This window comes from Schistosoma haematobium, chromosome 7 (assembly GCF_000699445.3).
Source record: "Schistosoma haematobium chromosome 7, whole genome shotgun sequence".
Taxonomy (NCBI): domain Eukaryota; kingdom Metazoa; phylum Platyhelminthes; class Trematoda; order Strigeidida; family Schistosomatidae; genus Schistosoma; species Schistosoma haematobium.
The window spans coordinates 11,882,272-11,909,384 of record NC_067202.1 but is presented as its reverse complement, the minus strand read 5'-3'; the positions used below and the strand labels follow the sequence as shown (position 1 = coordinate 11,909,384).

The window sequence follows — 27,113 nt, the reverse complement described above, 5'->3', positions numbered from 1 at the left end:
CACTTACAATAATTTGTGCATCACAGACTTTCATGTATTGTCATCTTAGTTAATGTTAGAATTCTTTTATGAAACGGAACTATATCTTTCTTTTCACTATGCAAAACTTATCATTACATAATATGTCATTCAATATATCAAGATATGAAATAAAGAAACATCTTTTGTTAAATGGAGTTATGTTGTTAGTGTTTTGTGTGAATGAATCACGATGGTATGATTTAGACTGTACAGATGTTAATCAATGTAAGAGAGCTTTGTAAAGATTATTTGTATGTGAATATTATTTCTGTTACAAAACGTCATCAGTCGGGAAAATCTATTGGAAATCACGAAACAATGAACAGCTAACTGTTTCTACTTTGAGAGTATACAGATGAGCACACCTACAACCCATTAGGAAATAAACCTTAAACAATTAGTAATCATTCCAAGTGTGTGTGTGTGTGTTCGAAGGGAGTATCAATCGAACGATGCATTTATACTCCAAAAATGCGGAAATCCAACGTTTTCTACTGGGCGGCTTATGAGATAGTCTCTTTGGACTCATGTGGTCGTACGCTATGTGCAATGTGAACTGTTGATTAATGATTATCAGAAAAGTACACTATTCGGATGATAATGAACATGTGAACCATTCTTATGTCTCAGTGAAGTTACTGACTATCTCAGGGTCATCCATTTATGTTATCTGTTTACTTACGTATAATAGGCTGTATCTGTGTGTATCAGACCTAGGAAAATGAAGATAACTCATACTGATCTATCAGACATCTGAATTTCTTTATCTTAACTAAGTTCACTATATTTGAATGTTATTTTTTACTTAATGAGTATTTCCATGAATAATTCCTATAAATAATTCAAAACAATGAAGCATTCCATGAGATATGATAAGGTCTAGTTGAAGAATTCAAAAGTAACAGATCATCATAGCCCCATGAATTGATATCTAGTCCGTTATTCTATTTAAATAGTGATTTATTAAAACATAAAACATAAAGTCGGTTAATCAATCGAGAACTGATTATTATATCAAGCTTTTTCTTATGTGATAAGATGCAAATGGAAATCATGTCATAGCAACTATTTAAATAATAATATTTCTATATCTATAATTTTGCAGAATTTACACTTCTCTCACAGTATCAATATCAGCAATTAAGTCATTGAAAACAAGATCAGTCAATTTGTTTACACTTAATTACTCAAAATGATTAATTGTTTTACGCCAATACAGAAAGGAGTGGCTAAATTATTCTCGTAAAAACAGATTGATTTATTTAAATAAACAATAAACTACTGATGAGAAAGATAGAAATAATTTATTTTCATTCAATAGAGGACATTAATCAGAAAGATTTATCTATACATTTATATTCTAGCTTTTACTAGAGTTGTGTTCTCTGAGCTGGATGGTTTGATCGTGGAGCTTTCACTGTTCTTCTGAATAATATCATTAGCATACACTTCAGGTAGAAATGAATTGTTCGAGTTACGTCACATATGACGCACAACTTGTCGTGGGTTGGATCTTTATTGGTTATTGCTGACCTTTAACATGTCATTGTCTACTTTTTTTTTATCAAAAAGTAGGTTAAGGACTTTTCTAACCTTGTATCATCTTTTCAATCTTCAAAGTTTACAATGAAACGTCTAATTCCCATGATAACAGCTGTTTTCCATAATAGAAATAGATCTCAACATTTTATTGCATTTTCTGATCGTTCTTCCTACAGTTTACTATAATAAAATGAATGCTTATTATGCATATTTTCTGTGGACAAATCATACATTATAGTGTTAATAAACAAAAGTAAACTCACCAAACACGAAGTTTAATTCGTTCCAAGGCATTATCACACTCACTAGAAGCAAACAGAAGGAAAGTTGTGTCATTCGTAATATATCATGTTTATCGAATTCTTTTATCAATATAATTGCGATTTGATGAAAGAGAATTAAATAAAAAAAGTGGCATCAGTTCATGAAGTGGGTGCATACAACCTGATTGTGGTTGACACTAAAGCTGTGATAAGTGAGTCAAGACTTTAAGCAATATGGCTTAGAATCCGTCACAAGAACTAAGATCCATTCAATAATTACCTTCCCATAAATTTTAAGCTCCAATTTAACGTTATGTATAACTTTTGTTTCTGTCTTTTAGAGTTTTATTTCCAATGGTTAGTCTTTCCCATCAACATTGCTACTACATTATTTCAACTCTAATCTCGTCATGCTAATGTGGTGCAGCAACTTTATCCATCACACATTTATATCACATTATATGCTAATTTACCACTGACTTTAAGTATGTTTACGTAACTTACGTTATTAGTTTGCGCAACTCCTAGAATTTATATGACCCACTTCTGAACTCGTAAATTACCTAAATGAAATGTGTTTGAAAGTATATTGTGTGCTTAACAGTTTAATACATTGGAACAACACAATACCATAGTCTCTTCGATTGCTGTCTCTACTCAAGGTTCATATAGACAACACACGTTTTTTTAAGCCTCAAACATTTGGCACTAATAGTCAATAAAAAATATTCAGTTAGATCGTCTCTGCGTAATTGGGTTTCGATTCACTAGAGAAGATATCATTTCCATAACGTTTACTCGTACATATTAATAATAAGTAAAAATAAGTATAGAAAAGTAGGGTTTCACTTAGATAATTGCTTTTCCATAGAAAGATTATCCAAAAATACACAACAATTTGATTCAAATAATTTTACTCTAAAGTACATACAACAGAAATTTTTCATCCCATGTTGGATTCAATTCTTGTAGAACTGTTTTAGTACGTTTACGTACTTTACCAACTTGTACTGTCACATATGGATCACTTCGTCCAGTTTTATCTTTACCAATTAAACCCTGAGCAGATTTCACTTGAAAACAATAACAAAGATAATAATAAAAGCGATAAGTATAATAAACATGAAGGTACTAATAAAAATTAGTCGAAAAATATGACTGTAAACACATATTGATTTGTATAATATTAAATCCTATATACACGAATATTCGTCAAAATTAGAATGAATAGTTTGACAGAAATTGGGCGCCGAGTATAGAGAAGTCATTATATGTGAAAATTATATTTGAAATAATCTCAGCGATTGAAAGTTGAGTAATTCCAACGTTTCGTCCAGCTAAGTTGTCTGGACTTCTTCAGGATAATAATCAACATCAAAATCATCAAAGAAATATATAGCTTTTTCAGAATCATCCTATATGTTGAAATAATTCAACTGTTCGATATAAGACGGTTGAATTGACAGATATATTCACATAATCGATTCCTGAATTCTGAAAGGATAAACTTCAAAGGACAGTCACCACTAGCTAATTATCTCAATGTGTGAATACTTACCTCAAACAATTAAGACTATTATTTATTAATGAAAACTCAGATACATCATTGAGGAATATTCTTTTCAATAAAATCTCGTCATATTTGAATTTATTAATCAAAATGAACAGCCAAATACATGACAAATATACAATTTATACGACTGTAGAATATGAATTCATTATTTATTCATCGGTTGATCCTTGTAAATATTACGTACTCAACAGTAATATTAATTATTATCATTCACTTGGTGTTGTTTTATTTGTATCTTCCCATAGTTATTTAGTCTCATGCTGGCATATGTACATCCTGTGCGGATTGCCTCAATATAGCCTTAATTCGCAGGCACATCCAACTAATGAGTCCCAAATAGGGTGAAACGCGCGTTCTAGATTCCACTGCTAGCCACTATCCATCTTTGCTTAAAAAGCTTGTGACTTAAGACTATATCGAGGCAATCCGCACAGGATGCACACATGCCAACATGAAACTGATCAATTGCAGTCCTAAATAACGACGGGAAGATACAAGTAAAACAGCATCAAATGAATTTAAACTTCATCCCATTGAACAAGCAAGTGTAACTCAATGATCCAGAGTCTAAGTAATTTCCACAAGACCTAATTGTCCGGGATTTCATCTCTGGTGAGATCATAAATATCCACTTCTATAAGGTTCTATACTAGAAAGAAACAAGTGACTAGTGCTCTCTGGTTTTCGGTAAATATCGAACTAAAAATGTTCTTGATGTAAATCACAAACTGAAAATTCTCTATAAACCTTCGTCATTAGTAGTATATTTAATTGCAATCTGTAATCCTTAGTACAACATAGACTATATTCCAACATATTACTCATGGATATATTTCTACAAAATCACTAAATATTTGCTTAATTATGAAATTAGTGCATATATTCCATTTATGCTCAATTAAATGGACTCTGGATCAGATCTGGCCTTATAAGATTTTTCATCTTAAAATATAGAGATCACAAGTAAGGCATGTTATAGCCTTTGTACTGTTGTTTACATGTGTGAATTTCTATGTAATCATATTTGTACTTTCAACCATAATATAGGTCAAGTGGAACATATAATAATCATTGAAATATCCCCCCTGCAGGTTTCAAGTATTTAACATGACAACAGGCTGTACGTTTATTTTATAATTTCAAGCATTAAACCATTCAGACATGATGGAAAGTAGAGTGCACAAACGTAGAATAACCTGCAAAGAAATAGAATGAGGAAGTATATGTGTACCACTTCATTCAATATCCAATGACATTATAGTGTTTTCACCAGTACTAAATACCAGGATCTTGAGCTATAACAGTTAAACAGATTAACATTTAAAATATGAGTTGTCCGTTAGCCATTTCTGTCTAACAGACCAGGAACGTTTAAACTGTCAATCATTGCAGTTGAAGGGACATCAATATAATTTTCACTCTCAGGCTGGATAAAATTACAGATACATAGTCTGATATTACCAAACTCCTATTGAATTTAATGTTTAAAATATGAAAGTAACAACCGAACTGGGAACAGATCATTTTATCAAGATTATTTTTAAATTAATTTTATCAAACTATACAGCATACAATTATATAGAAAATATACTGACGAACGAATTACTCGTTGGTTGTGTCAGTCACAAATAGTAAATAACCAACTTATACAATTTTCTCCATGCTTCACACACTACAATTAAACATAAAGTATTTTATTTTAAAGTAGACGTGAAATACAAAAGCTTTCAGAATATTACATGACCATTAACGACTATCTGCGGTGAATAATTGTTTCACTCCTAATGGTCAAGGATTCTCAATACAAATCTAGGAATTACATCTTATAACCGTTCATTAATGGGTATATGATCATTATTAGTATAGAAGAGTTTGTGGAGATTGCAGAACTTTCATAGATTAAAATACAAATTGATTATAGCTAGATCACCATTGAAAATCAGAATACTTACGCAATATCGTGAAGTGATTGGTGTTAGGAATGTATACCATCAGATCAGGACTAAGTAGTCTAAAAGTTAAGCTCCCAAATGTTAAACCATAGATGCTCAGTGCTATAGAATCCTATATTACGACAAAATAGATGTGCAATACTTCCAGTTTTTTCAATGGTGATCTAACTAAGAATAGCCAGTGATTTAAATTATGAAAATTCTATAATCTGCACAAACCCTCTTATAATAATATTAATGAAAACTTTGCCTATCTTTTTGCTCAAAATTACTTTCATATCCAATTGAAAAAAACAGTTGCTAAGACGATATAATCGTCTTATGGCTAAAAAGAAACTAAATCATGATAGAAACCATTTATTTTTATTATTGTTTTTTTCTTTTAGCTATGCTCGACTGAATTTTTGTACATTAATTTTCACTAAATGCCTTAACTAAATCAATCATAATGTATTATCTTATCCGTTTCTTGGAGAAAATAATTCAATAATAATAATTTATCACCAGGTATTCGAAACATTATTTCTGGTTAGTGTTTTTTAGTGAGTTTTCTACGGATTGGCGCCGCTAATCCTATGCCCAACCCTCCTCCATTATCCGAGCATGGGACCGGCAGTAGTCCTAAAGGGACTCCAGGCGAAAGCCATCATCAAGAACATAAAACAGGCTATTAACAGTTGTCTACGCAAAAAACTTCGGACCCGTTAGCCAGACACTATCAACAACAACTATTGTCAGAGAGAACAAAGCCAGATTCCAGCGGAGGAAGAAATCAGAAAGAAGTGCTGGAAGTGGATAGGACACACATTGAGGAAAGCATCCAACTGCGTCACAAGGCAATCCCTCACACACAATCCTCAAGGCGAAGGGAAAAGAGGAAGACCAAAGAACATAGTTCGGCGAGAAATGGAAACAAACATGAGAAAAATGAACAAGAATTGGATAGAACTGGAAAGGAAGGCTCTGGACAGAGTGAGTTGGACTATGCTGGCCGGTGGCCTATGCTCCATTGGGAGTAACAGGCGTAAGTAAGTAAGTAAGTAAGTAAGTAGGTAAGTAAGTACTTCTAAATATTTGTCTACTTTAGACAAAGAAAACCAATCTTAAAAATATATTTCATATATTATGTTTGTCTAACTCAATAAAAAGAGGGAGGTTATTTTAAAAAATTGAATTAATTTGTACAATGATTAATTAACGGTCAAGTTCAGTCCTCTGAAACATTCAGCAATCCGTTTTGTTAAAATAAAAAAAATTTAAAAACACATTTAACTTGAAAATGAGTTTCACGGAATTCTAACAGGGGACTGTGTCTAATAAGATCAATCATGTTGTAAGTTAGAAAGAGTTTATTAGTTTATGATACCATGGTCAAAATTTGACATACTTTTGCCAAGATCTTTGAATTGTAGCTTCAATAGGAAATTTAATAATAATATGGTACATTTCATTAAGCTTAGAAGAAAAACCAGAGATGCTATAGTATCAAACTATAAGTACTTTATAAATCTAGGTAATAAATATTCAAATATAGTTATGGATACAAATTCGTGAATAAACTGCCAATGACCTGACACCGTTTTTAACAATTTCTCAATAAGCGTTTTAGTTCAGCCATTATAATAACTATTAGCTCTAAGTATTCAGTGTATTTTTTTCATTTTTCACTATTATTTACTTTGTGCATCTTTTTCTAACTGACTATGTTTCTTTCTTATTCCTGTACCGGCTACATTAATTTAAGATTTAGTGATGTAGAAGGGCAAGGGTTTTGGGTTTGACTACAGCGTGCGAGATCATTGGTGCGCACTGCTGAGGAGTTCCATACTAGGCGGAAGACGTTCATTGATTCTAGGTTTCCAATAACGGTCTTACATCGATCAATCAATGATTTTAATCAAACTAGATAATCTCCACAACCCAGTATTTACATTAATTGAAGTTCCCCAAACAGATGAAGCCTTAAAGATCTTTGATAGACTGAATAATGAAGCCTTGCAATTTGATTGCACGTGAATGTCTTAAAACTCAAAACAATGTTCCTAGCAGTGGAAGTGAATAAAAAAATGCTATGTCTCCATGAATGTCGAGCAAATATCTTAGTCCTTTAGGAGATCAGGTACAGCACGAATAGTTCAGTGGTAACGTCCCAGACTTTGACACTATGTGACACGGGTTGGAATCTACCAGGGATTATCAATTTCTTCAAATTAGTAGATACGCCCTATAGATGAGTACCAACTAGTATTAGGCGTAGGTTTAGTGTCCCGTGTCGACTGCCTTCAATAATCTAACATGAAATATAAGATGCCCTAAATAGATGACCTGCTCTATTTTAGAAATATATTTCAATTGATTCGTTGATCTCGCCTAAAAGACCAAATGCTTGGATTCAACCTCAAATTAGTATACAGATATTGACGTCCGATCATCTTTTGATAGTTTAAAGCTAAGCTGAGTTAGTTTACAATTACCCATCAATATGCAATTTCACTCAAGTTGATGTTATTCCACATGGATAATCAGGTTCTGCTCATATTCACCTTAGTAAATACTATTATTTTCATTGTTAAAATGTTTACTGTGACAAACATTCGTCTTTTAACAATAGCATTATACCACCTTAATCTACATTCTGCTGATAATTTATCATTAACTTACACCGATAGATAAACTGTGTATCAATATGTACAAAATAGTCATTACAACCAAATGGGAATAAAGAAAAGATACAAAGAGATATACAAAGGAAGACATAGTATATGAGAAAAGCATGTCATTTCATTCATTTGTACTCTCTTCTATTTCTTGACGTATTTGTGCCGTTATTAATGATGAAAGGCAATAAAAAAAAAGATAAGTGAGAAAGGAAGAGAACAACAATATCAATGTAAACAATAATTCCTTTGATTTGATTACATCACACCCGACTTTGATTTATATAAATACTGATAATACTTTTTTACTTGCATCTTTCATTTGCTTCAATTAAATAAAACATAGAGTTAGATAACACAATGAAAAAGAAAAACAAAACTGTACTGAATGCATATCGGTGTTGTTTGTCTGATTTTTACTTGTTTTTTTGTCATATCACCAACTGGTATATTCAACAAAGAAATTGATGCTTGTATTCATTTAGTTTAGAATAGATAAGTATACTCTGATTAATGATATTCCTTTTCATGTTAATTTTATTAGACTTAATGTAAACAGGAATTGAAATTGACTTATCACAACGACAGAAGATATTCAGTCATAACTAACATAAAACTTGAGATAAATATGTATTAAATCTTAGCTGGTATATCACATTAATACGATAGAATAACATTGAAAAGATATTTGATATTTGTATCAATGGATTACAAAGAATTATATTGTTTCCTTACATTACATTGAAAATATGGTTCAATGAATACTGCTCCTCTGAAAATGCATTAAATGTTCTAGCATCTGTAGGTGTATCTTATTCCACAAGTGAGACTATAGGAATAATAAATGTTTAGTCATTCTTATTAGTGAATTCCTTAAGTAAAACTACCTACCTGCTGTTACTTTACGTTAACACTGTCTCTAGCAGCCTTAACTAATTTGAATAATATCTAACATGAACAGTATATCACTGAGTCAAATGACAGATGCATTATGGTAGACCTGATTGACGTATTTTGGTAATTATTGCTTTGTTGTTCCGTACTCTCTGTTTTCGTTTTACTTTCTCTAGTTGTAGACAACTTTCATTTAATTCGTTCTGGCACAGGAAATGACCTTAAATACACCATTCGTAAATCACCAGGTTGTCCACTTAAGAAATATTAAAAGTTCCCGGCTGATGCATTGGACTGCTCTAATACATGTCATAAATGTACTGCCTAAACAATTACTGAACTAAAATACTTAAAACTGTCTTACATCACATGTTTGTTCTCCACATCTAATGTTACTATTTATACCAAATTGATCATGCCTGTAAACTTTCGTGAATTCTGTAATTATTATTTTCAGAATATATTATTATTATTATTAGATATAGAGAAAAAGTATTCGTGAAGGAACAATGGAACTCAAGATCCGGAGGGAAACAAAGAAATGACTACATTTGTATCATTGTGACTGATTCTGAGTTATGTTACTCAATATTAAAGTAAGTGAAATAATGAAAATGTTAGGATATTTTCTTTGTTGTCTATCCGTTGAGAAAATATAACAGACGAGTACACTGTAATTCAACCATCTAGGTTCACATGAGAAAGGAAACAAACAAAAGTGACTATCAAAAGGGAGGATGAAATCAGTTTCATATTGATAAGGGCAACCATCAAAAGAGCCCACATTAACAAAGCTGAGCATGGAAAGCAAGAATAACATTTGTAATGGTGTAAAATATGTTTGATTCTTTATTTGCTGTGGAAGAAATTCCCAAAACGTACAATGCAGGAGTGGCGTTGAGGCTTTCGCCAACTTATTAGTGCCGCTTATTCAAGTATATGGAAAATTATTGATGGTCCAAAGAAGTAACAAAATATAAATGGATCGAAAATCGAACGGTCGGATGCAGGAATCAAGGAAAAGTACTTAGAAGGAAAGTGTAAAGAGACAGCAGTACGTATAAAACTGTTCGTAGAAGATTACAAAAACAGATCAACACTAGACTATCTATTTGGAATAGCGCATAATTTGAATATTCACATTTAAACATCCCAAAATTGTTTAGGAGATTTTTATAATGTACGCTACACTTACATCTATATTAAGCTGATGTTACCTCTTTTTTATACTCGTTTTTGATGAGTTGTATTCAGTCAGTTAATATAGTTCCCAGGATTATTTTATTGCAACAATAAATCGCCGTTAAAAGTCCAGGATTTATCAACGTGTTGGGTAGTCGGAATCCGAATTTTAAATGTCTATGTCACTTCCTTCCTTCCTTACTTACTTACTTATGCTCATTACTCCTTTTAATCCGTTGAAGAATCTAATCAATAGTACACAACTTCAAGGGTTAAAATAAGATCGCGCAAAGATCAAGAATTAAAAGAAAAATGATGAGATAAAAACCGAATGTGTGAAAGATAATTATCTAATTAAAGAGCATGAGAAAGATGAAGAAACATGGAGGTGATAATAACAAATGACTAGAAAATAAAAAAGACAATTAAAACAAATTATAAATAATCAATTATTTTTTTCTGGTTAGCGTTTTGTGGCGAGTTAGTTATCTACGGGATGGGGTGGCTAACCCCATGCTCAACCTTCCTCTTTTACCCGGGCTTGAGACCGGCAGTAAATCTAGAAGAGCTATAGACAAAGTGAAAATTACGTATTAGCATTACGATATAATGATAATCTGACTTGATACTTTTGCACATATATAACCCATGTTTAAATCGATGAACTACTATCACCTCCGCAGTGAGATCATCTTGAAGGTATTGTTGTAATTTAGTTAGATTTGTAATTTAAATAAACTGTTTAAACATTTTTACCTATTAAACGGTAATTTGAGTATAATTTTAACTGGAATAAATGATAATCTGACTTACATACAAACTTAATAATCCTCATGTTATTTAATAATATCAATTCTATGAGATCCACTTATTAAGCTCCACCTGTTCATCCGACTAATATTAAATAAAACCTAGCCATTTGACTCTTATTTACACGAATGTCAACAATTGAATGAGTAAAAGTTGGTTAAATTTTGCTGAAGATTAGAAACAACAATATTTTCGGGAATACATAGAATAAAGAATACTGAGTATGACTTTTTAATTTCTGAAAAAAAGGACACGTTTGTAGCATTCACTAAACATTTCTCAAGTATTTTCGAAAGAGCCCTCTAAATAGATCATCCTCTAGCTGTTTGAATTAGACTTAAGAGATAACATAATTAGCGTAATAAAAATAACAATTTGTCATCAAATTGGAAGAATCAATATTTATCCAAAGTGGACTCTTCATTAGACGTTTAGATAACTACATTTTTGGTTGGTCGTAGGGATGAGAAACAAAAAGCAAACCGAATATATTTCACACCACTGAAAATTTTATTCCTCCTTTCAATGCTCAACTTTAATAATATGATTCTTTTTTATAGTCGCCTATTCGATAGATGCCTTTATTAATGTATGCCCTTTTGCTCGACCCTTTTTGAATGGATACTATACGTCTTACATCTACATCGTCATCTTCACCAACGACTAAAATTGCCTTAATTCTTTCTTCCTGTATTATATCCTTCTGTGTAATCCTTCTTAAATTAACTACTATGAATTCGGTGTTCATCTTGTTGTGCTAATGAGGTATGGCAACTTGGACTGATGCATATGTATGCCTGGTCCTACAATGTAGCTGACTGGCTGATTGACAGTTTGACAACGATCAATATGGACGAAGTCGAAAAATACAAACTTACACCTGATAAACAAGTTACACTAACATTATGTTCAAAATTGCTGTGAATTCATACATTATATGTACTAGCTTTAATCAAAATACTGTAAAGCCTCTATAGATGATCGACAAAATTAGTCTTGAACAACTAAACCATTATTATGAGTAATTAATAAATTATATATGCTACTTGTTATGATAAGTAGTATTTGTCAGTTTTCAGTATACGTCATTGTATTTTATTACTTATACACCGGGTTTTACCCTTATGAAGCAAACTGTCGGTTATGTACCACAAAATACAAGACCTGAAATGACCCGACGTAAACATTAAACTTCACGGTATACAAAACCAGGATATTCGTTGTATAAGTCTAAATAATAGATTTATAACTAATTTAATGAAATTCGTGGATGCAAAATAGATAGCGTTGATAGCCAATATATGTCAAATGGAAGCTTACATATCAGGTAACATAATAATTACATATTAAAGATGTATAAACTAATTCACCGTGGAATATTTCACGAAGTTTCACATCTCCATTCATTTACTCAATTATAACAGTTCAATCATTCAGTATCAACGTAGAACTTCGTGCATACTTACATCAGTTCGGGTTCCCATACCACATTACCACAGAGGTACAATTGTCGATTCAAATACCATAGTGGTAGAGGTAGTAAAGGTAATAGCAGCAATCGAAAAGATCATGGTTTGAAGATGTTAGTCAAGGAGTATAATCCAGTGGGATAAATTTGGAACGAAAAAAGGGGACATGAAGAATTCAGAGGATTAAGATTTAGGAGAATTGATTCTATTTGTATTCAATAGTAAAATATCATGATTGCACATATTTGTAAATTTTACCATGATTTGTATTCTATCTTGATAATAATGACTCATGTACTGAGGGTTTCCGATTGACCTATAATACTCGTGAATTAACGAATGATTAAGCTATTCTAATTTAAATGGTTCTATTGTAAACTTGATAACGTCAACTAGCATACAGAACGTTAGAATTTAGCCGCTAACAATAGGAAGAAAATGGACTGTAAAAAAAACTTGTTCATCAAACAGAACAAGCCGAAATGATAAAACTCAGTATATGCAGTAACAAAAGCACAATCTTAAAGCATACAGAAAATTAGCTAACCAATCTGAAATCAAAGGCCATGCAAAAAATCGAATTACAAGAAAATAACTCCCGGTTGAGGTGATTAGTAAGACTGCAACATTATTAATGGTTTAAGTATATTCACTATCATTAATTTATATGATAATTGTCACTTAAATGTGAAACAAACAAAAAAAGACAATGTTATTTACAATGCCATTGGTAAAACTAGATACTTTCGCTAACTGACTTCTAATAATATACATACTTCTTAATTTCAATCAACCAAATCTGTTCGAATTATAAATGGAATATATATCTTCCGAGAGTACTACTAAAGTCAACCTATGAATTGACTGAGCTTTTGCTCCCAAGCTATCTCATTCGAGAAAATTTTCTTTTCAGTTGATATCTAACAATTAATTATTCAATTTACCACAGTTTAAACCACCAATTGATGTTAATTAGACGACCGTTTAAAACCTGGGAGCTATGGATGGCCGTTTTATTATAGTATGGAACCCCTTAGCAGTGCTCATCCCCAATCCCACATCTTGGTATCGAGCCAATGACCTACAGTTGCGCATGCGAACACTTAAACTCGCGACTATTGATCATTAATCCAACGGTGTTATTGTCTAACTCCGGTCAATTTACAATATTACACAACTATCATCTATTTTTTCTTCGGTGGATCAATGCCTCACATGCAACATGGAGAGTTAAGTCATTCAAAATTAAAAAAAAAACAGATTGAATAATTTAATACTAAAAAAATAACAATTTACCAGTGATTGCAATTTTAGCTGACCATTGACTTGCACCGGCTACAATACTTTTTTGTGCAAATTCTAAAGCATTTAAATGTGTCATTGAATGTACATCAATTTGAAAAACATTAGCTAAAAATTCGAAAATATCTGGTCGTTCAGTAATACGTCGTTGAATCAATGCACGTATTGCTTCCATGGCAGCTTGAGCTTTATCTACAGCACCATGACGTAAAGATTTTTCTGCAGCTCCTATTCATTTAAAGATAAGAATTAGAAAGAAAGAGGATATTTATTAGTTGTAAAATGAAACTTATATGTTATTCAATTTCACTACAAAAACTATCCATCTATAATCTTACAACTCTACTGATTACTCACATTCTGTTAACAATTAACATGTAATGGATATGATAATCATCATTTTTTTATGTCAAGCTTTATCAACATGAATTACATTTATGTATCATTAATCGTAAGTTAATAATCAAATGCACTAAAAAAATGTTTACTCATTTTGTTACTTATCCAAATTGGTTACAAAAGTTCACAATGAAACCCATCAGTGTTATTCTGAAGCTAAGTAAATAATTAGTGTAAAAAAAATAGAGTATAATTTAAACACAAAGATTGTCTGCGTCTATACGGATTTATGTTATTTCCTCTATAGGCGAACTATATGATATACTGAATCATTTAGATAGATAACATTGATAAAAAGGTATACTTGTTGGTTCGTGTCTATTAATTGTGAGCAAACAGGGCTACTACTGGTCCCCGAACATTCAGTACTCAACTATCATTAATAATATTCAGAAACTTAACGATGAGCTTGTTTAGTTGCATGCCTTAATTTGACTGACACTATAGCGACAAGAAAAGTGTTAAGTACACATAAAGATAAAAGAACATTCGTAACTAGCTTGAATAAAGAACTGACCAATTGTAAAACCTGATACCCGTTGTAAGTAACCTAGAACTTTTAACATAAGTTCATTTATTCAAGTTATCCCACTGAAAAGTACAACAAGATTAAAATATCAACAAAAATAGCAAAACAACAGAAGTGGTAATGGTATTAATGGTAGTAAAATAGATTGTGTGATTTGAGAAAAACAATTTTGTGGGATTAAAGATATTATTAACTAAAACTCAGTATTCATAGAAAAACAAAGAGTGAATGCTTCTGTGACACTAGGAATTGTCCAGAGCCATATAATCAACATCTCCAACCACTGATCGTGGTTTCTTGTAAACCTCAATCAGATGATCTGCATCTTTGAATATGGCTCAGCTCGACAATCGATCATTTTATGATTTAATACAAGATCTTCAACCTTTCCTCACTAGCTTACTCCTACACCGGCTAAGAACTCGCATTGAGGTAGACCGTGGTTGCATATAAACAATAAAAGGCTCAACTACCATAGTGGATGAAAAACTATTGCCTTTTTTCTGGTATATTGTGTCATACATCATTTTCCACTCAGTAGCCACACTTATACGTCACAAGAGCTTCGGAGAAACCTATGATCAAATACTAGCAACCTACGAATGTTTAGGTGTCAGTCATAAAAAAAACAGAGCAAATCATTGCACATTATACATTCTCCCCCTCGCCAGACATCTTGTCTATCTTGTCTAGGCCGAAAGTGATGCAAGATCGTAAAAGCCAACTGAGATTTTTTCATTTTTCCCGAGACTTCATCAAACACACAATCACCTAGACTGACAAGACTTCTTAAATATCAACTATGAATTCATAATAATATGGGGCTAATTGAAAAAGAATCTATTTCTTCAATGTCTTGATACAAACATCTCGTTTCTCTTTCGTTTTCATTCATAGATCATTGCTATTTCAACCGTTTTTGGATCAATATTTAATAAAGGATCATACTACTTGATCATCGTGTTGGAAAACAATTCAAACAAATATTGAAAAACACTTCATTTCTACTATAAGGATATTACTATTTAGTATAAATTTCTTTTATAGAAAGTAATAATCAATCAAAGTATAACAAATAAATAGATTGCCTGATATACAAGATAATTCAATCATCTGTGTATACAAGTGAAGTACCAACTTTCAATATGAAACAATTCAATGATTCAATTTTATTTAAGTTGATAAGTTCATTTTCAATGACAGATTTTTGTGTAACAAAATAAACTGTAACGTTTCACTTGACAATCTCTCTAATTCTTCCGGGAAAAAAACAAACTAAATCGAAGATAAATACAGTAGTCACTTAAATAAATCTGAGATTTGGAGTGAAATGTTTAGTTTTTAATTTGTAGTGTCAATGTAAGTTATTTGGTGGTCTTGAGTGCCGTTAGAGGTATGAGGGCGATTATCACTTCCTGGTTGCCCACACTATGCAAGGGTTCTTCGGTGGTACTTGAAAATGAAATTGGATTAGGGGTGGTCTTAATGACCTGAGAGCGTGACCGCAGTGCCCAAGGAACAAGTGCTTGAAGTTGGTCTTACACGAACTTTTTGTGAGTAATTTTCTTGTTAGCTTCGTACTTGTTGGGACCTTACCACTGGAGACGGATATCTATGGGATAAGGCCAGGTTCGCATTTTTAGGTTCGACATTTTCTAACCCCACCCCGCCTTGTGGGAAGGCAGCATTGCTGTTATACTGGTTGTCTGAAGGAAACATCTTACTGTCGTCACACGTCTGTACATTTAGCAGTACGACTTCACCCTCAGACCTTGGGTTTGCCGCTTTTAGTCTCATCGCTCTTCAGTCAACCTGTCTGGCATCATAGGACCTTGAGGAACGATTTTTCCAGCCAGTGTACCTCGAATGGTTCATCACAATAGGCAAGCTCGACCACCATTTCAATTTAGTAACAACTAAATGTGTTTAAATTCTTCGCGTAAAGACGTATATATGTACATATTTATGTCAATCTTATGTAAATCTATTGATCGTATATGGCCTTAGGCTATTATCAGGTCAGGTTAATGAGCTTGAGAAATTATATAAACTATAAACTCGATAGTCAACCCCTGTAATATAATTCTTTGAAACTTTTGACTAAAATTGTAGCAGATTTAAGTAAATACTAAACTTTTTTACGTAGACGGAGAACCGAAACTTTCTGTCATTTATATATTAAAGTGATAATAAAAGCTGGGGAAAGAGTTCCATCCTCGTGACCATAGGCTCTGTTACTCACTACTTCTATGTAGAGTGAGATTATTTTCACAAAACTGAGGGGGCAAAAAGTGAATGTCCAAAGCTTACATCAGGTTGTTGGATACTGAAGGTCAATTATGAGGAGCTGAAATTTTTTTATTCAAAACCAGTGATATACATGGAATCCAGGAAGCTGAGAGAATGAATGGTGTACAAGACTATTCTGATTCCTTTCTAATATTACATTGTAATGTCTGGCAGTTCTTCACTACACTATGGTTTAGACCTTTAAATTCAATTTTCGGAGAATTGATTTCCTGAGGAAGTCACTTACTTTGATTGGAGTCCCTAGTCAATATCCTATCCCACATACACACGAAAATGTTAATAATGTACAAATAAAAGTACAAATAACTATTGAACGTATTCATTTAAGATATATTTAATAATAGATGCTTGTTAAAAACTTTCACATTGTAGTCATGTTTAAATATTTTACTATTCATATGATCCTAACAAACATCTTCACAATACATTGAAGCAGTTGTTTAAACAAAATCTTCATCATGAAGAAAAGATGAATTCATTTGTTTTCAAATATTATTTCAAATGATAAAACATTAACAACAGAGTTTTTTTTCGTTTTCATAGTGATAATGTTAACTATGTTATCTACCATCTTTGCTTAGATTGTTTATGACTTGAAGTAATATCGAGGCAATCCCCGTACAGGATGCACATATATTGCCAATAAGAGCCTAATCAATTTTAGTCTTAAACATCAATAGGATAATTCAAACAAACAATATAAAATGAATCTATCTATGTAATGTATCAACGGATAAATAGTCTTGAATGAGTGTCTCTTTTAAATAAAAGTATAATTCATATAAACAATAATTAAGTTATCCAATGGTGGACAGATTAATTATGATTGGTTTATTCAAGTTCAATCAACAACTGTTGCCATAGTGTACTGAAGTAAAAGGAAATAATTTTCCAGGGTTTACTGTCTTTAAACAAACAGAGTTTTTATCAAATATTTAGTCTCAGTTGTTTATTGGATATGTCACTGGTTTTCAAAGCTTCAGTAAATGAGTTCGACTTTCCATATGGATATTTACATTGGAATGTAGGTTCATTCAGATATCAAGTCTCAGGGCAAATTTACCGTTCTACTGGTCTCAGACCAACTTGTAATTACAGAAAATAATCATTCAGAATGTCCATATCTCAACTTTGGTGATTTCAGCTTACCTTCATCTGTTGATCCTGAAAGCCTAGTCTGTTTCCCTACTCATTTTAATGCAGTTTTACCAATAATGTAGGAATATATGAGACTCACAGAAGAGCTTCTTTTCTCAGCTCTAAACTCTGTATAATCCACTTTCTTTCCAAAATATGTTTCAAAGCTGGAAAATTCACTTTTTTCTGCCAAATCTAGGGACTACTCGTAAGGAAATATCTAAGATTTGAAAAACATTATTTTTGGATGGAAAACTGAGATTTGTTTATGAATGACTTGTTGAAAAACATTACTGATACAATCACTTATTAGCTTAATTTGTGTTATGATGTTTGTTGTCCCAAAAAACAATTTTTCCAAGTTTCGAAAGCTCTACTTCTTAAAACATTAAACGATTGAGGGGAGAAAGCAAAAGACTCTACAATAAAACGGTTCTGTTGACATTTGGAATTCGAATTGTTTGATGAGTTAAGAACTTAACGTGTCCTCAGAAAGTTGTAAAAACTCTTTATCTATTGAAACTAATTGGGGAGCTAACAGGCAAAAAAAGGCTTAGTGATGACATGCAATTATATGCTTGTCCTTTAAAAAAAAGTCTTTTTACAGTTCGATGATCTGATGTTATATTTTCCATTTCTCCAAGTTCGTGGGAAAGTCGTACTGATGTTTTAAAATGTCTAATGTTGAGTAACTCTTCTCCATGTTTAGGATCTGACTGCATTTAAACCATTTTCAAGAGGTTCTGATATTCTGTGCCACTCACTAACGACCATTTGCAGTAAATCGTTCTTAACAACTTTCATACTAAAAATGTGAAGTAGAATGAGGGTAACTCTAATATTGAAGAGCATGTTCAATGTTAAGAATGCCAGTATCTTTTATTTGAACAAAATTCTCGGAAAGTTATTACCACTTACACTTCAGTCTTCAATAAGTCAAGCGTTAGATTACGAATTTTTTAAAAAAACGCTGAATAATGCATCTGTGACAAGTATTTTGGATACACTTTTGCAACTATTCTTCATCTTTGATTCTGTTATTTAGCTAGTATGCAAGTCCTAACAATTTTGAACTGAATCGTTCATTGATATGTTTTTTTTTCATTTCTCGAAGCGAAGATTATACAGTGCTTGGAGGGAAGTATTCTACTTCTTTATAACCAGAAGTTGGTCTATTCCATTAAGCTCTCCCTTTTCCTTGTTTTTATTGTACGATCTGTCTTCTCCCACTAACAAAAAACAATGCGTGGACGATCCTAGCGTGTGGATGCCAGTCTTTCCCATTTCTGACTGCTTTGAAATGAACTGGATGTTCGCGCACGTTAGATGATGGTCTATTCCAAATGATCTGACAATAACTTCTCCTAATCTAATAACTTTAGCCAAAAATATGAAAAAGATTCTGAACATCCTGCTTAGGTTGCACGAAATTTTTCACTACTTAGAATTCTATAGTATATCCTATGTAAAACACCAATTACCTCAGTACTGAAGAGGCTGTGTTGATGGTATTCTTCTACACTCACTTTCAAGATATGTAACTTTCTGTATGCTACCTATCATACTATACTGTTCTCCAATATCTTTACCTCTATTTTTGAAAAAAAGGTTACTCTGTGCTACGTAGTTTATTAGAAGTTATCATTAGGATAAGTGGTTAATATTTTGACATTCTTACGAACCTGATTGTTGATAGACATCTGAATTCTTACAAACAACTGGAAATTATTACTACATCAGATACAAGAAGTTAACTCCATTCATATCTTTACCCGCCTATTTCTTTTACCAGAAGTAGAAATTCATGGACTCAAGGAAAGATATAAAACCTCTAACCTATACACACTAAAAAGTAGACCTTGTAAACATTGATCCAAACTCATTTTATTCACTTTTGTGAAGATTCTTTTTTTTTTGACATATTATAATAAATAAAATGATTGTTATGCTTATTACTATCATATCCTAACCAAGATTGATCAAAAATGAAATGAACAAAACTGTGATAGAGTGAGGAAAGGGGGGATAGGGACAACAACAACAAAAAAAAACACTAATCCCTAAGAATAATCTAGAGAGTATGTTTTAATAAACAACATTGTTCAATGATTATTTGTCAACAGTTTTATAAAAAGAATCAATTATTTTTACATCCTGTTTTTGTCAAGTATATATATATATCTGTGTAAAAATGTGGAAACAAAGTATAACAAACAATCAGATTGTTCATTTCCTGTTATCATCTTTTATTCATTTATTTCTTTATGCATTTATTTAATGATTACCTATAATCTAGGTCATCTGTATTCTAATTAATTCAACTAGGAATTATATGCAGATATCATGTGAAAAGAAAGAGAAAAAAGAAAAGAAAAGAGAAGAGAGAAAGAAAAGGAACTTTTCACAATTTTCTTTCTAATACTTAGTTGAAAACTTTGCACTAACAAGTGTGAGAACAATGAATAAATAAAGAAGTATTTTATTTACCAACTTAGTGAATACAGTATTCTTAATGTCTAACTAATTAGTATGGACTATAATTGTGTACTTATTAAATTGTATATATGACTGTAGCATACAAAATTTGATTTCCTATTCTGTAATAGTTTTTCAATAAGTGTAAAATGTAAGTTAAAATCTTTAACTCACTAATCAAGTGTATAGGTTTATGGATTGACGTTTGACGATTATTGATACTAGCCTCGATTCTTCAATATGATTTAGGTCACGAAGAATCGGAATATAGAACTTAATAGGTGAATGTAAAGGATAAGGGATAGTGATGGAATAGTAGTGGGATCCAGTTTGATGCACGTTTCTTCCTATTTGGGACTCATCAGCTGGATATGTCTGCATCTTGGAGTTGATGTTCACTCTGGGACTCGAACCCAGTACCGTTTGCTTAAAAACCCCATCACATTATTCACTTAGCTACTGAGTCCTGATAGCTACTTACTTGTGTAATACTAAGTGAATTTAATAGCTGAATGTTTAAACTAATAATCAACCAATATTGTAGACATTAATCTTTGAAAAAGAGAAGATTTATCCAAATTATTTTATAAAAAATATCATTTTAATAATGATTACTAGTTAGTAGATACAGAATGATGTTTTTCCAATAGACATTTTATGAATCTAACATAAATAAATTATTCATCATTTCGGAATTATATGTTCAGTAATAATATGATTTGAATACATTCTAAGTATAAACGATTGTATTAACAAGCTTCAACTGATTTCATTTAATTTCTAATTAAAATCACTTGTTAAACTTATCTGTATTCATGTACTGATTTGATTACAAAGACTTAAAAAAGGAGTATAATCCAGTTCAAAAGTGTGATGACTGACATGTTAGAAAGACAGGCAAAAAACAAATCCGAATCAAGTTGAAAGATCAATGAAAATTCAGAATCTCTATATAGGTATTTACAGAAACTTCAAGATTTCTTAGACAACAGAAAGTAGTGACTTTTATCAGGATAAAAATGAAAAACCTTAAGTTTCAGAATGTGAATATTACCCCTAAGAATAACTAATTCAGTTTTAATACTAACATTTTGAAATCATTCATCGTTATAAAACTTAGCTGCTATTAAAACGAATCAGTTTGAAGAAAGAATATATCAAACTTTAATTTTTCAGATTGGTTACTGATAAAATCATGAATACTGCCATATGGTAACCCGTCATATTGCACTGACTATTCAACTAAAAATCAGATATGAAAGTAGAACTATAGATAAAGCATCGAAAATTTATCTTTTATTTGTCAGTTTATGTGATACAGTAACATTTGATTAGTCAGCTAGGATTTTCCTAAATAAAGTTCACATCCGGATATTTAAATTTCAACGAAAAGATCTGTACGACTTTTAGTTTGCTCACAATAGGCAAATAGTCCAATTGATTGGTCAGAGTATTTAATTCTAGTGATGGGGATAACCAATCTGTTGTTTAATGCAAAAGTAAACAGTGCTTTCCTAAAATATGAAAACCATACATTGAATACACTATTTGTACATCTTCCTTCAGTTGTCCCTTACACGTTTCATGATGATGTCAATTACGTTGTTATTGAAATTACCCTCTGATTTCTGTTTCCATTCTCTCTAATTCATTCTTACCAATATTCTGTTAGAATGTATATGAGCTAGACAGATGTCTCGTTCTCATTAGAATTTTCTGAACACTATTTTGCAAATTATTGATCCAACAGTAACACTTTCACTCTGAGGTCTAAAGTTGATGTTTAAACTCATGAGAGAGAGCTGTGGATGCACACAACTTTGTGGTCTCAAACCAGGGCAAAATAATTATTCAGTACCCACCAATTTTCAATACCTTTTTATTTGAAACCAGTTTCTAAGAAATTCAAAGTAACTACTAGAAATCTATGCCAAATAAAGTAACAATTATCACGTTGATGCCAGCAAATTCATAATTAAAATAGAATACGGAATCAATTCAGTTATATCAAATCATTTTAAACTATTTCAACGCTATCATTAAAACAATAACCTCAATCCTATTGAATATGGCATTGAAATTTCAATTGTTAAACGTTATGACTTGTCATAAATGAAATTATTTTGTCAGTCGATTCCAAATGTCTTAAACATAGATTAAATATTATCAGAATGGGTTTTTTGTGGAGATTTTTAGAATTTTCACTGGTTGAAATCATGAGTCAATTAAAGCTAGACCACCATGGAAAACCTGGAAGCACTGGACGGCCGTTTCGTCCTGATATGGGACTCCTCAGCAGCGGGCATCCACGATCCCACGGGATTCAAACCCAGGACCTACTGGTTTCAAGCGTGAGCACTTAACCATTAGACCACTGAGCCGGCATCCAACGGAGTCCCATACCAGGACGAAACGACCGTCCAGTGCTTTCAGGTTTTCCGTAGTGGTCTAGCTTCAATTGACTCATGATTTCAACCAGTGAAATAGATTAAATAGATAATTAGTTAACTCATAGTGAACCAATAAAAGAATCTATTGAATGTCAAATTATTAGGGCAAGCATACTACTAAATTATATAAATAAGTAAGTAACGAAATTAATTGATAGATTATGCATTAATGCACTCAGGAAGGAAGTTAACGTACATATTTTATAGCTTAAAAATATTAATCTTCATCAGATAAATATAACCTGTAAATAAGAACTTTTGTCTAAATTTGAACGAATAGTTTCTCAACATTTGGGCGCCGAGTTAATGTGAGTCATCAAAAAGAGGAAGAATGTATTTGTAAAATCTCAGCGATAATTTTGTTGTTTGATTGTATTTTCCTTGAAAAAGCTTGGATCAGATTGCCAGGCGAAATGTTGGATTTACTTCAAATTCTTTCGCTGAGATTTTACAAATACATTCTTCCTCTTTAAATATAACCTGATTTCTAGTGAATTACTGATGAATAATATCATCCAACCAAATTAGATCACAAAATACCCTGGATAGAAATTACATCGGTTTTATATTGCGTGCTCACTGACAGTTGACGATTATCGTTGAGAGTAAAAAATAATCCTAGTTGTAAATAACTTAGTTCTACCAGAGGCCCTTCACAACCCAGATAGTTCAGTGATAACATCTCAGACAGTGAAATCGGGTATCCTGCTACACTGCAGCTTCAGTCCCCTCAGGATCGGCAATATGTTTTATTGAAGAGCGCCAAGCAGGATAAAATCTAGATGCAAAATTTTCTGCCAACTACCACCAACAATCTGGTTATCTCAACATAATTCATGCAATGTCGATTCACCTAGACTAGTATCCACACAGTAACTTGGTCGATAAAACTCGTTAAGCACTATAGGTCACCTAATATTAATGATTAAACGCTGTGTGCAGTGTCTTTTATTGTTAGACAATTGAAGATAAGCTACTGATAACCCTAAATCTGGGTTTTGAACTGAATGCTATTCGTTAGCAAGATTTATTAACATTCTTGAGAGAACCGATGCTCTCCATGAAATGAGAGCAGACATGACCCATAGTCACAGTCTGAGATGTTATAGCTTAAATGTTATTGACCACTTCCTTGTCATTTACCAGTCTACCAGACCTTGTTCCGTAAAGATTGCTGTTCTTACATGTATGACAATATTGTAATAACATGTCGAAAAGGTTTACCCATTCGGAAGTCAGTAATATAGACAACAATTGGTTGATCAAGCTACATTCTCTTTACGATAAAATGTTTGATTTATCAGTCCTACTCATCAGTTAACTATCTTACAAATCATTTTACAGTATCAGTACCATTGTCCATCCATCAAAGAATCTCACATAAAAAAGAAAGATGTTCAGTACAAAAATCTGTTAATTTCCGCTTCTGATATTGTATATCATTTTCTGATACTATAATTCATCAAGTTATTTAGTTGAAATATACTGAATGTGATGTCATCTGATTGTTACTGATTAAACCCTAAGTAGACTGTTCCTTCTTACATTTGAAACTTAAATTTATAGGAAATTGTTGAATTCTTTATGGGCCAGTTGCTAATAAAAGGAAATAAGAAGTAAAAGGTATAAACAATAATTGAATTTACATGGACAATTATTATACTGTTTTCATCACATATTTCAATGAGACAATCATCCATTGTAGATCTTATATTTTTTTAACCACAAAGACCACAGCGTACTCTGAGAAGAAGAAAAGTAACTCTTTTTGGAAGGAGAAAAAAGAAGAAAGCTATTTTATAATGTTTATGAACAAGTAGATATTTGTTACAATAATTTTTCCTTAAGGGAATGGATAATGTTCCAAAATTAGATTCATTCGAGATTTAGAATGATATGGTCATCAAGACTATCACTTACACACCGACACACATATCATATATTGGTAATAATAATAAAAACGTATCGAGAAACAAACAGTAGAAGAATATATATGTGAAAGCTTTTTACAATTTTATTTCGTTCCAGATTATTTTATCTCTTTTGTGTTTTTTGTTTCATTGAGCTGATATTTATGTCATATTACTCTAGATATTTGGTAATAATACACACACACACTCATGCACAGATTTATACTTACAGCTGGCCTAATTTTAAGGTTAACAGTAGAAAAGAAGAAATCAGTTGAAGATAAGTAAGATTAAGTGGAATTTACTGAAGATTTTCAATACATTTTTCTAATGAAATCTAGTTTTTTTTTGTTGATTCTATCATGGTCAGTTTTTGCTTTTAGTCATGAATAAATTAAACATGTCTACTATAACTGGCGGCCCGCTTGAGCATCTGAGCTACCTGTTCCCGCCATCTAGATATTTCAGCAAGTTATCTATTTTAGTTTGTTTTAATACATCATTATGTTTATTAATGGCATAACTTATTCAGGTGCGTTTCGCAAAAGTGTACAACCTTTCGTTGTCAAAGTTACAAAAAGACCAATAAGTGATATTGTGGTCGCTAGCAATATGCAGCAAAAAGAATATACATTATTCAGATATTCATTTACTGGACTGCTAACATCTAACTGGCGATCACTCAATATTTATCGACAGGATCGACCAAGAAGTAAGAGACGGAAATTTGTTGAAATACTTTGTGCTGAAAATTCGATATTGTACCAGAAATATAATATTGAATAAAGCTAATAATAATAATATTGTAATAATTAAACTATCAGATAGTTCTACTTCATATTGTTTTGATTACCATTGGAAATTTCGCAGTTCTGAGGTTCAACCCCATGTGAACTAGTGAGACGTCATAGAAAAAAAACTAGAACAAACCACTTATCCATTCATCATTTATTTCACTGGTTCTTCAAGATAGAAACTAAATACAAATAATTTGTACGAACATTAGTCAACATTCATCTCTTCTTCAAGTATAGATATGAATATATATATTGTTTTTCAAGAAGCATAAAAGCGATTCAAAAAGAGTGATTAGTGATAGCCTACTTATGCAAACGAATTTTCACCATTTATTATAATAAGTATCAAGCTAATCGTATGTTAATGAATTACTTTGATTCTTATTTATTTAGGTGACACACTTACTTGATTGTTTTCTCATCTCACTTAAATATAAACATAAATATACTACTGTCAACTTTCAAAGTCATACAGCAATTATCTTCCCAAACGTGAAAATAAATCACTTTATTATGATATATATGTATATGGAAATAATATACTCACTTTGTAAACAATCTGCATTTAATAAACGTTTACATTTATCATGACATTTAACACCACATTCAGTACAACGTAATCCTTGCCTGGCTACACCCCATAATAAGCCTTCACATTCATAACAATAAGTAGGACTGGTAGCACTAAACAATTGAAAATTATGCGGTGTATTACTTGATATGGGATAAGCCAAGGCTTGTAATGTTTTACGATAAACATGCATTTTCTAAAATATAAGGAAATATTCAACGGAAAATTAGTATTATTTTGACGAATATTAGTAAAGAATGATCTATAAAATAAATATAAATATTTTCGGTATCTGTTTGTGGAAATTACAGAATACAGTCGAGATCTGTAGCTATTCTTCATAATGTTGTAGTACAAATGAGAATAGCAGGACCTGACAATATACCAACTGAAGCACTAAACTCAGACATGAAAGTAACTAAGTATGATTCACCCTCTCTTCAGGAAGATTTGGGGGGAGAAACAAGTGCCACCGACAGACTGGAAAGAAGGAACCTCATCAAGATACCAAAGTAAGGAGATCTGAACAAATGTGTGAACTACAGAGGAATCACACTACTATCCGTACCAGAAAACGTTTTCAATAAAGTGTTGCTGGACCAAATGAAAGACTCAGTAAACGCCCAACTTCGAGATCAACAGGCCGAATTCCGTAAGGATCGGTCGTGCACAGACCAAATCGCGACACTACAGATCACTGTTAAACAATCGGTTGAGTGAAACTCGTTACTATAAATCAACTTCATTGACTATGAAAAGGCGTTCGACAGTGTAGATAAGAGAATATTATGGAAACTTCCTCGACACTATGGAGTTCCTGAGAAGATCGTCAACTTATCCGGAACTCATACGACGGACTACGGTGCAATA

The 27,113-nt window shown here is 32.0% G+C and overlaps 1 protein-coding gene across 1 annotated transcript in view; it reads right to left on the bottom strand.

Annotated features, from left to right (window-relative positions):
• Nucleotides 1–27,113, bottom strand: part of UNC13C_2 (Protein unc-13 C) — a gene marked incomplete at its 5' end in the record, with an annotated part of 95,673 nt that overhangs the window by 65,598 nt on the left and 2,962 nt on the right. Inside the window, 4 exons of the mRNA XM_035731286.2 lie at nucleotides 1,827–1,868; nucleotides 2,758–2,899; nucleotides 13,660–13,893; nucleotides 26,220–26,439. Of these exons, the coding sequence (XP_035588142.1) occupies nucleotides 1,827–1,868; nucleotides 2,758–2,899; nucleotides 13,660–13,893; nucleotides 26,220–26,439 (638 nt within the window). The remainder of the gene's footprint in view (nucleotides 1–1,826; nucleotides 1,869–2,757; nucleotides 2,900–13,659; nucleotides 13,894–26,219; nucleotides 26,440–27,113) is intronic.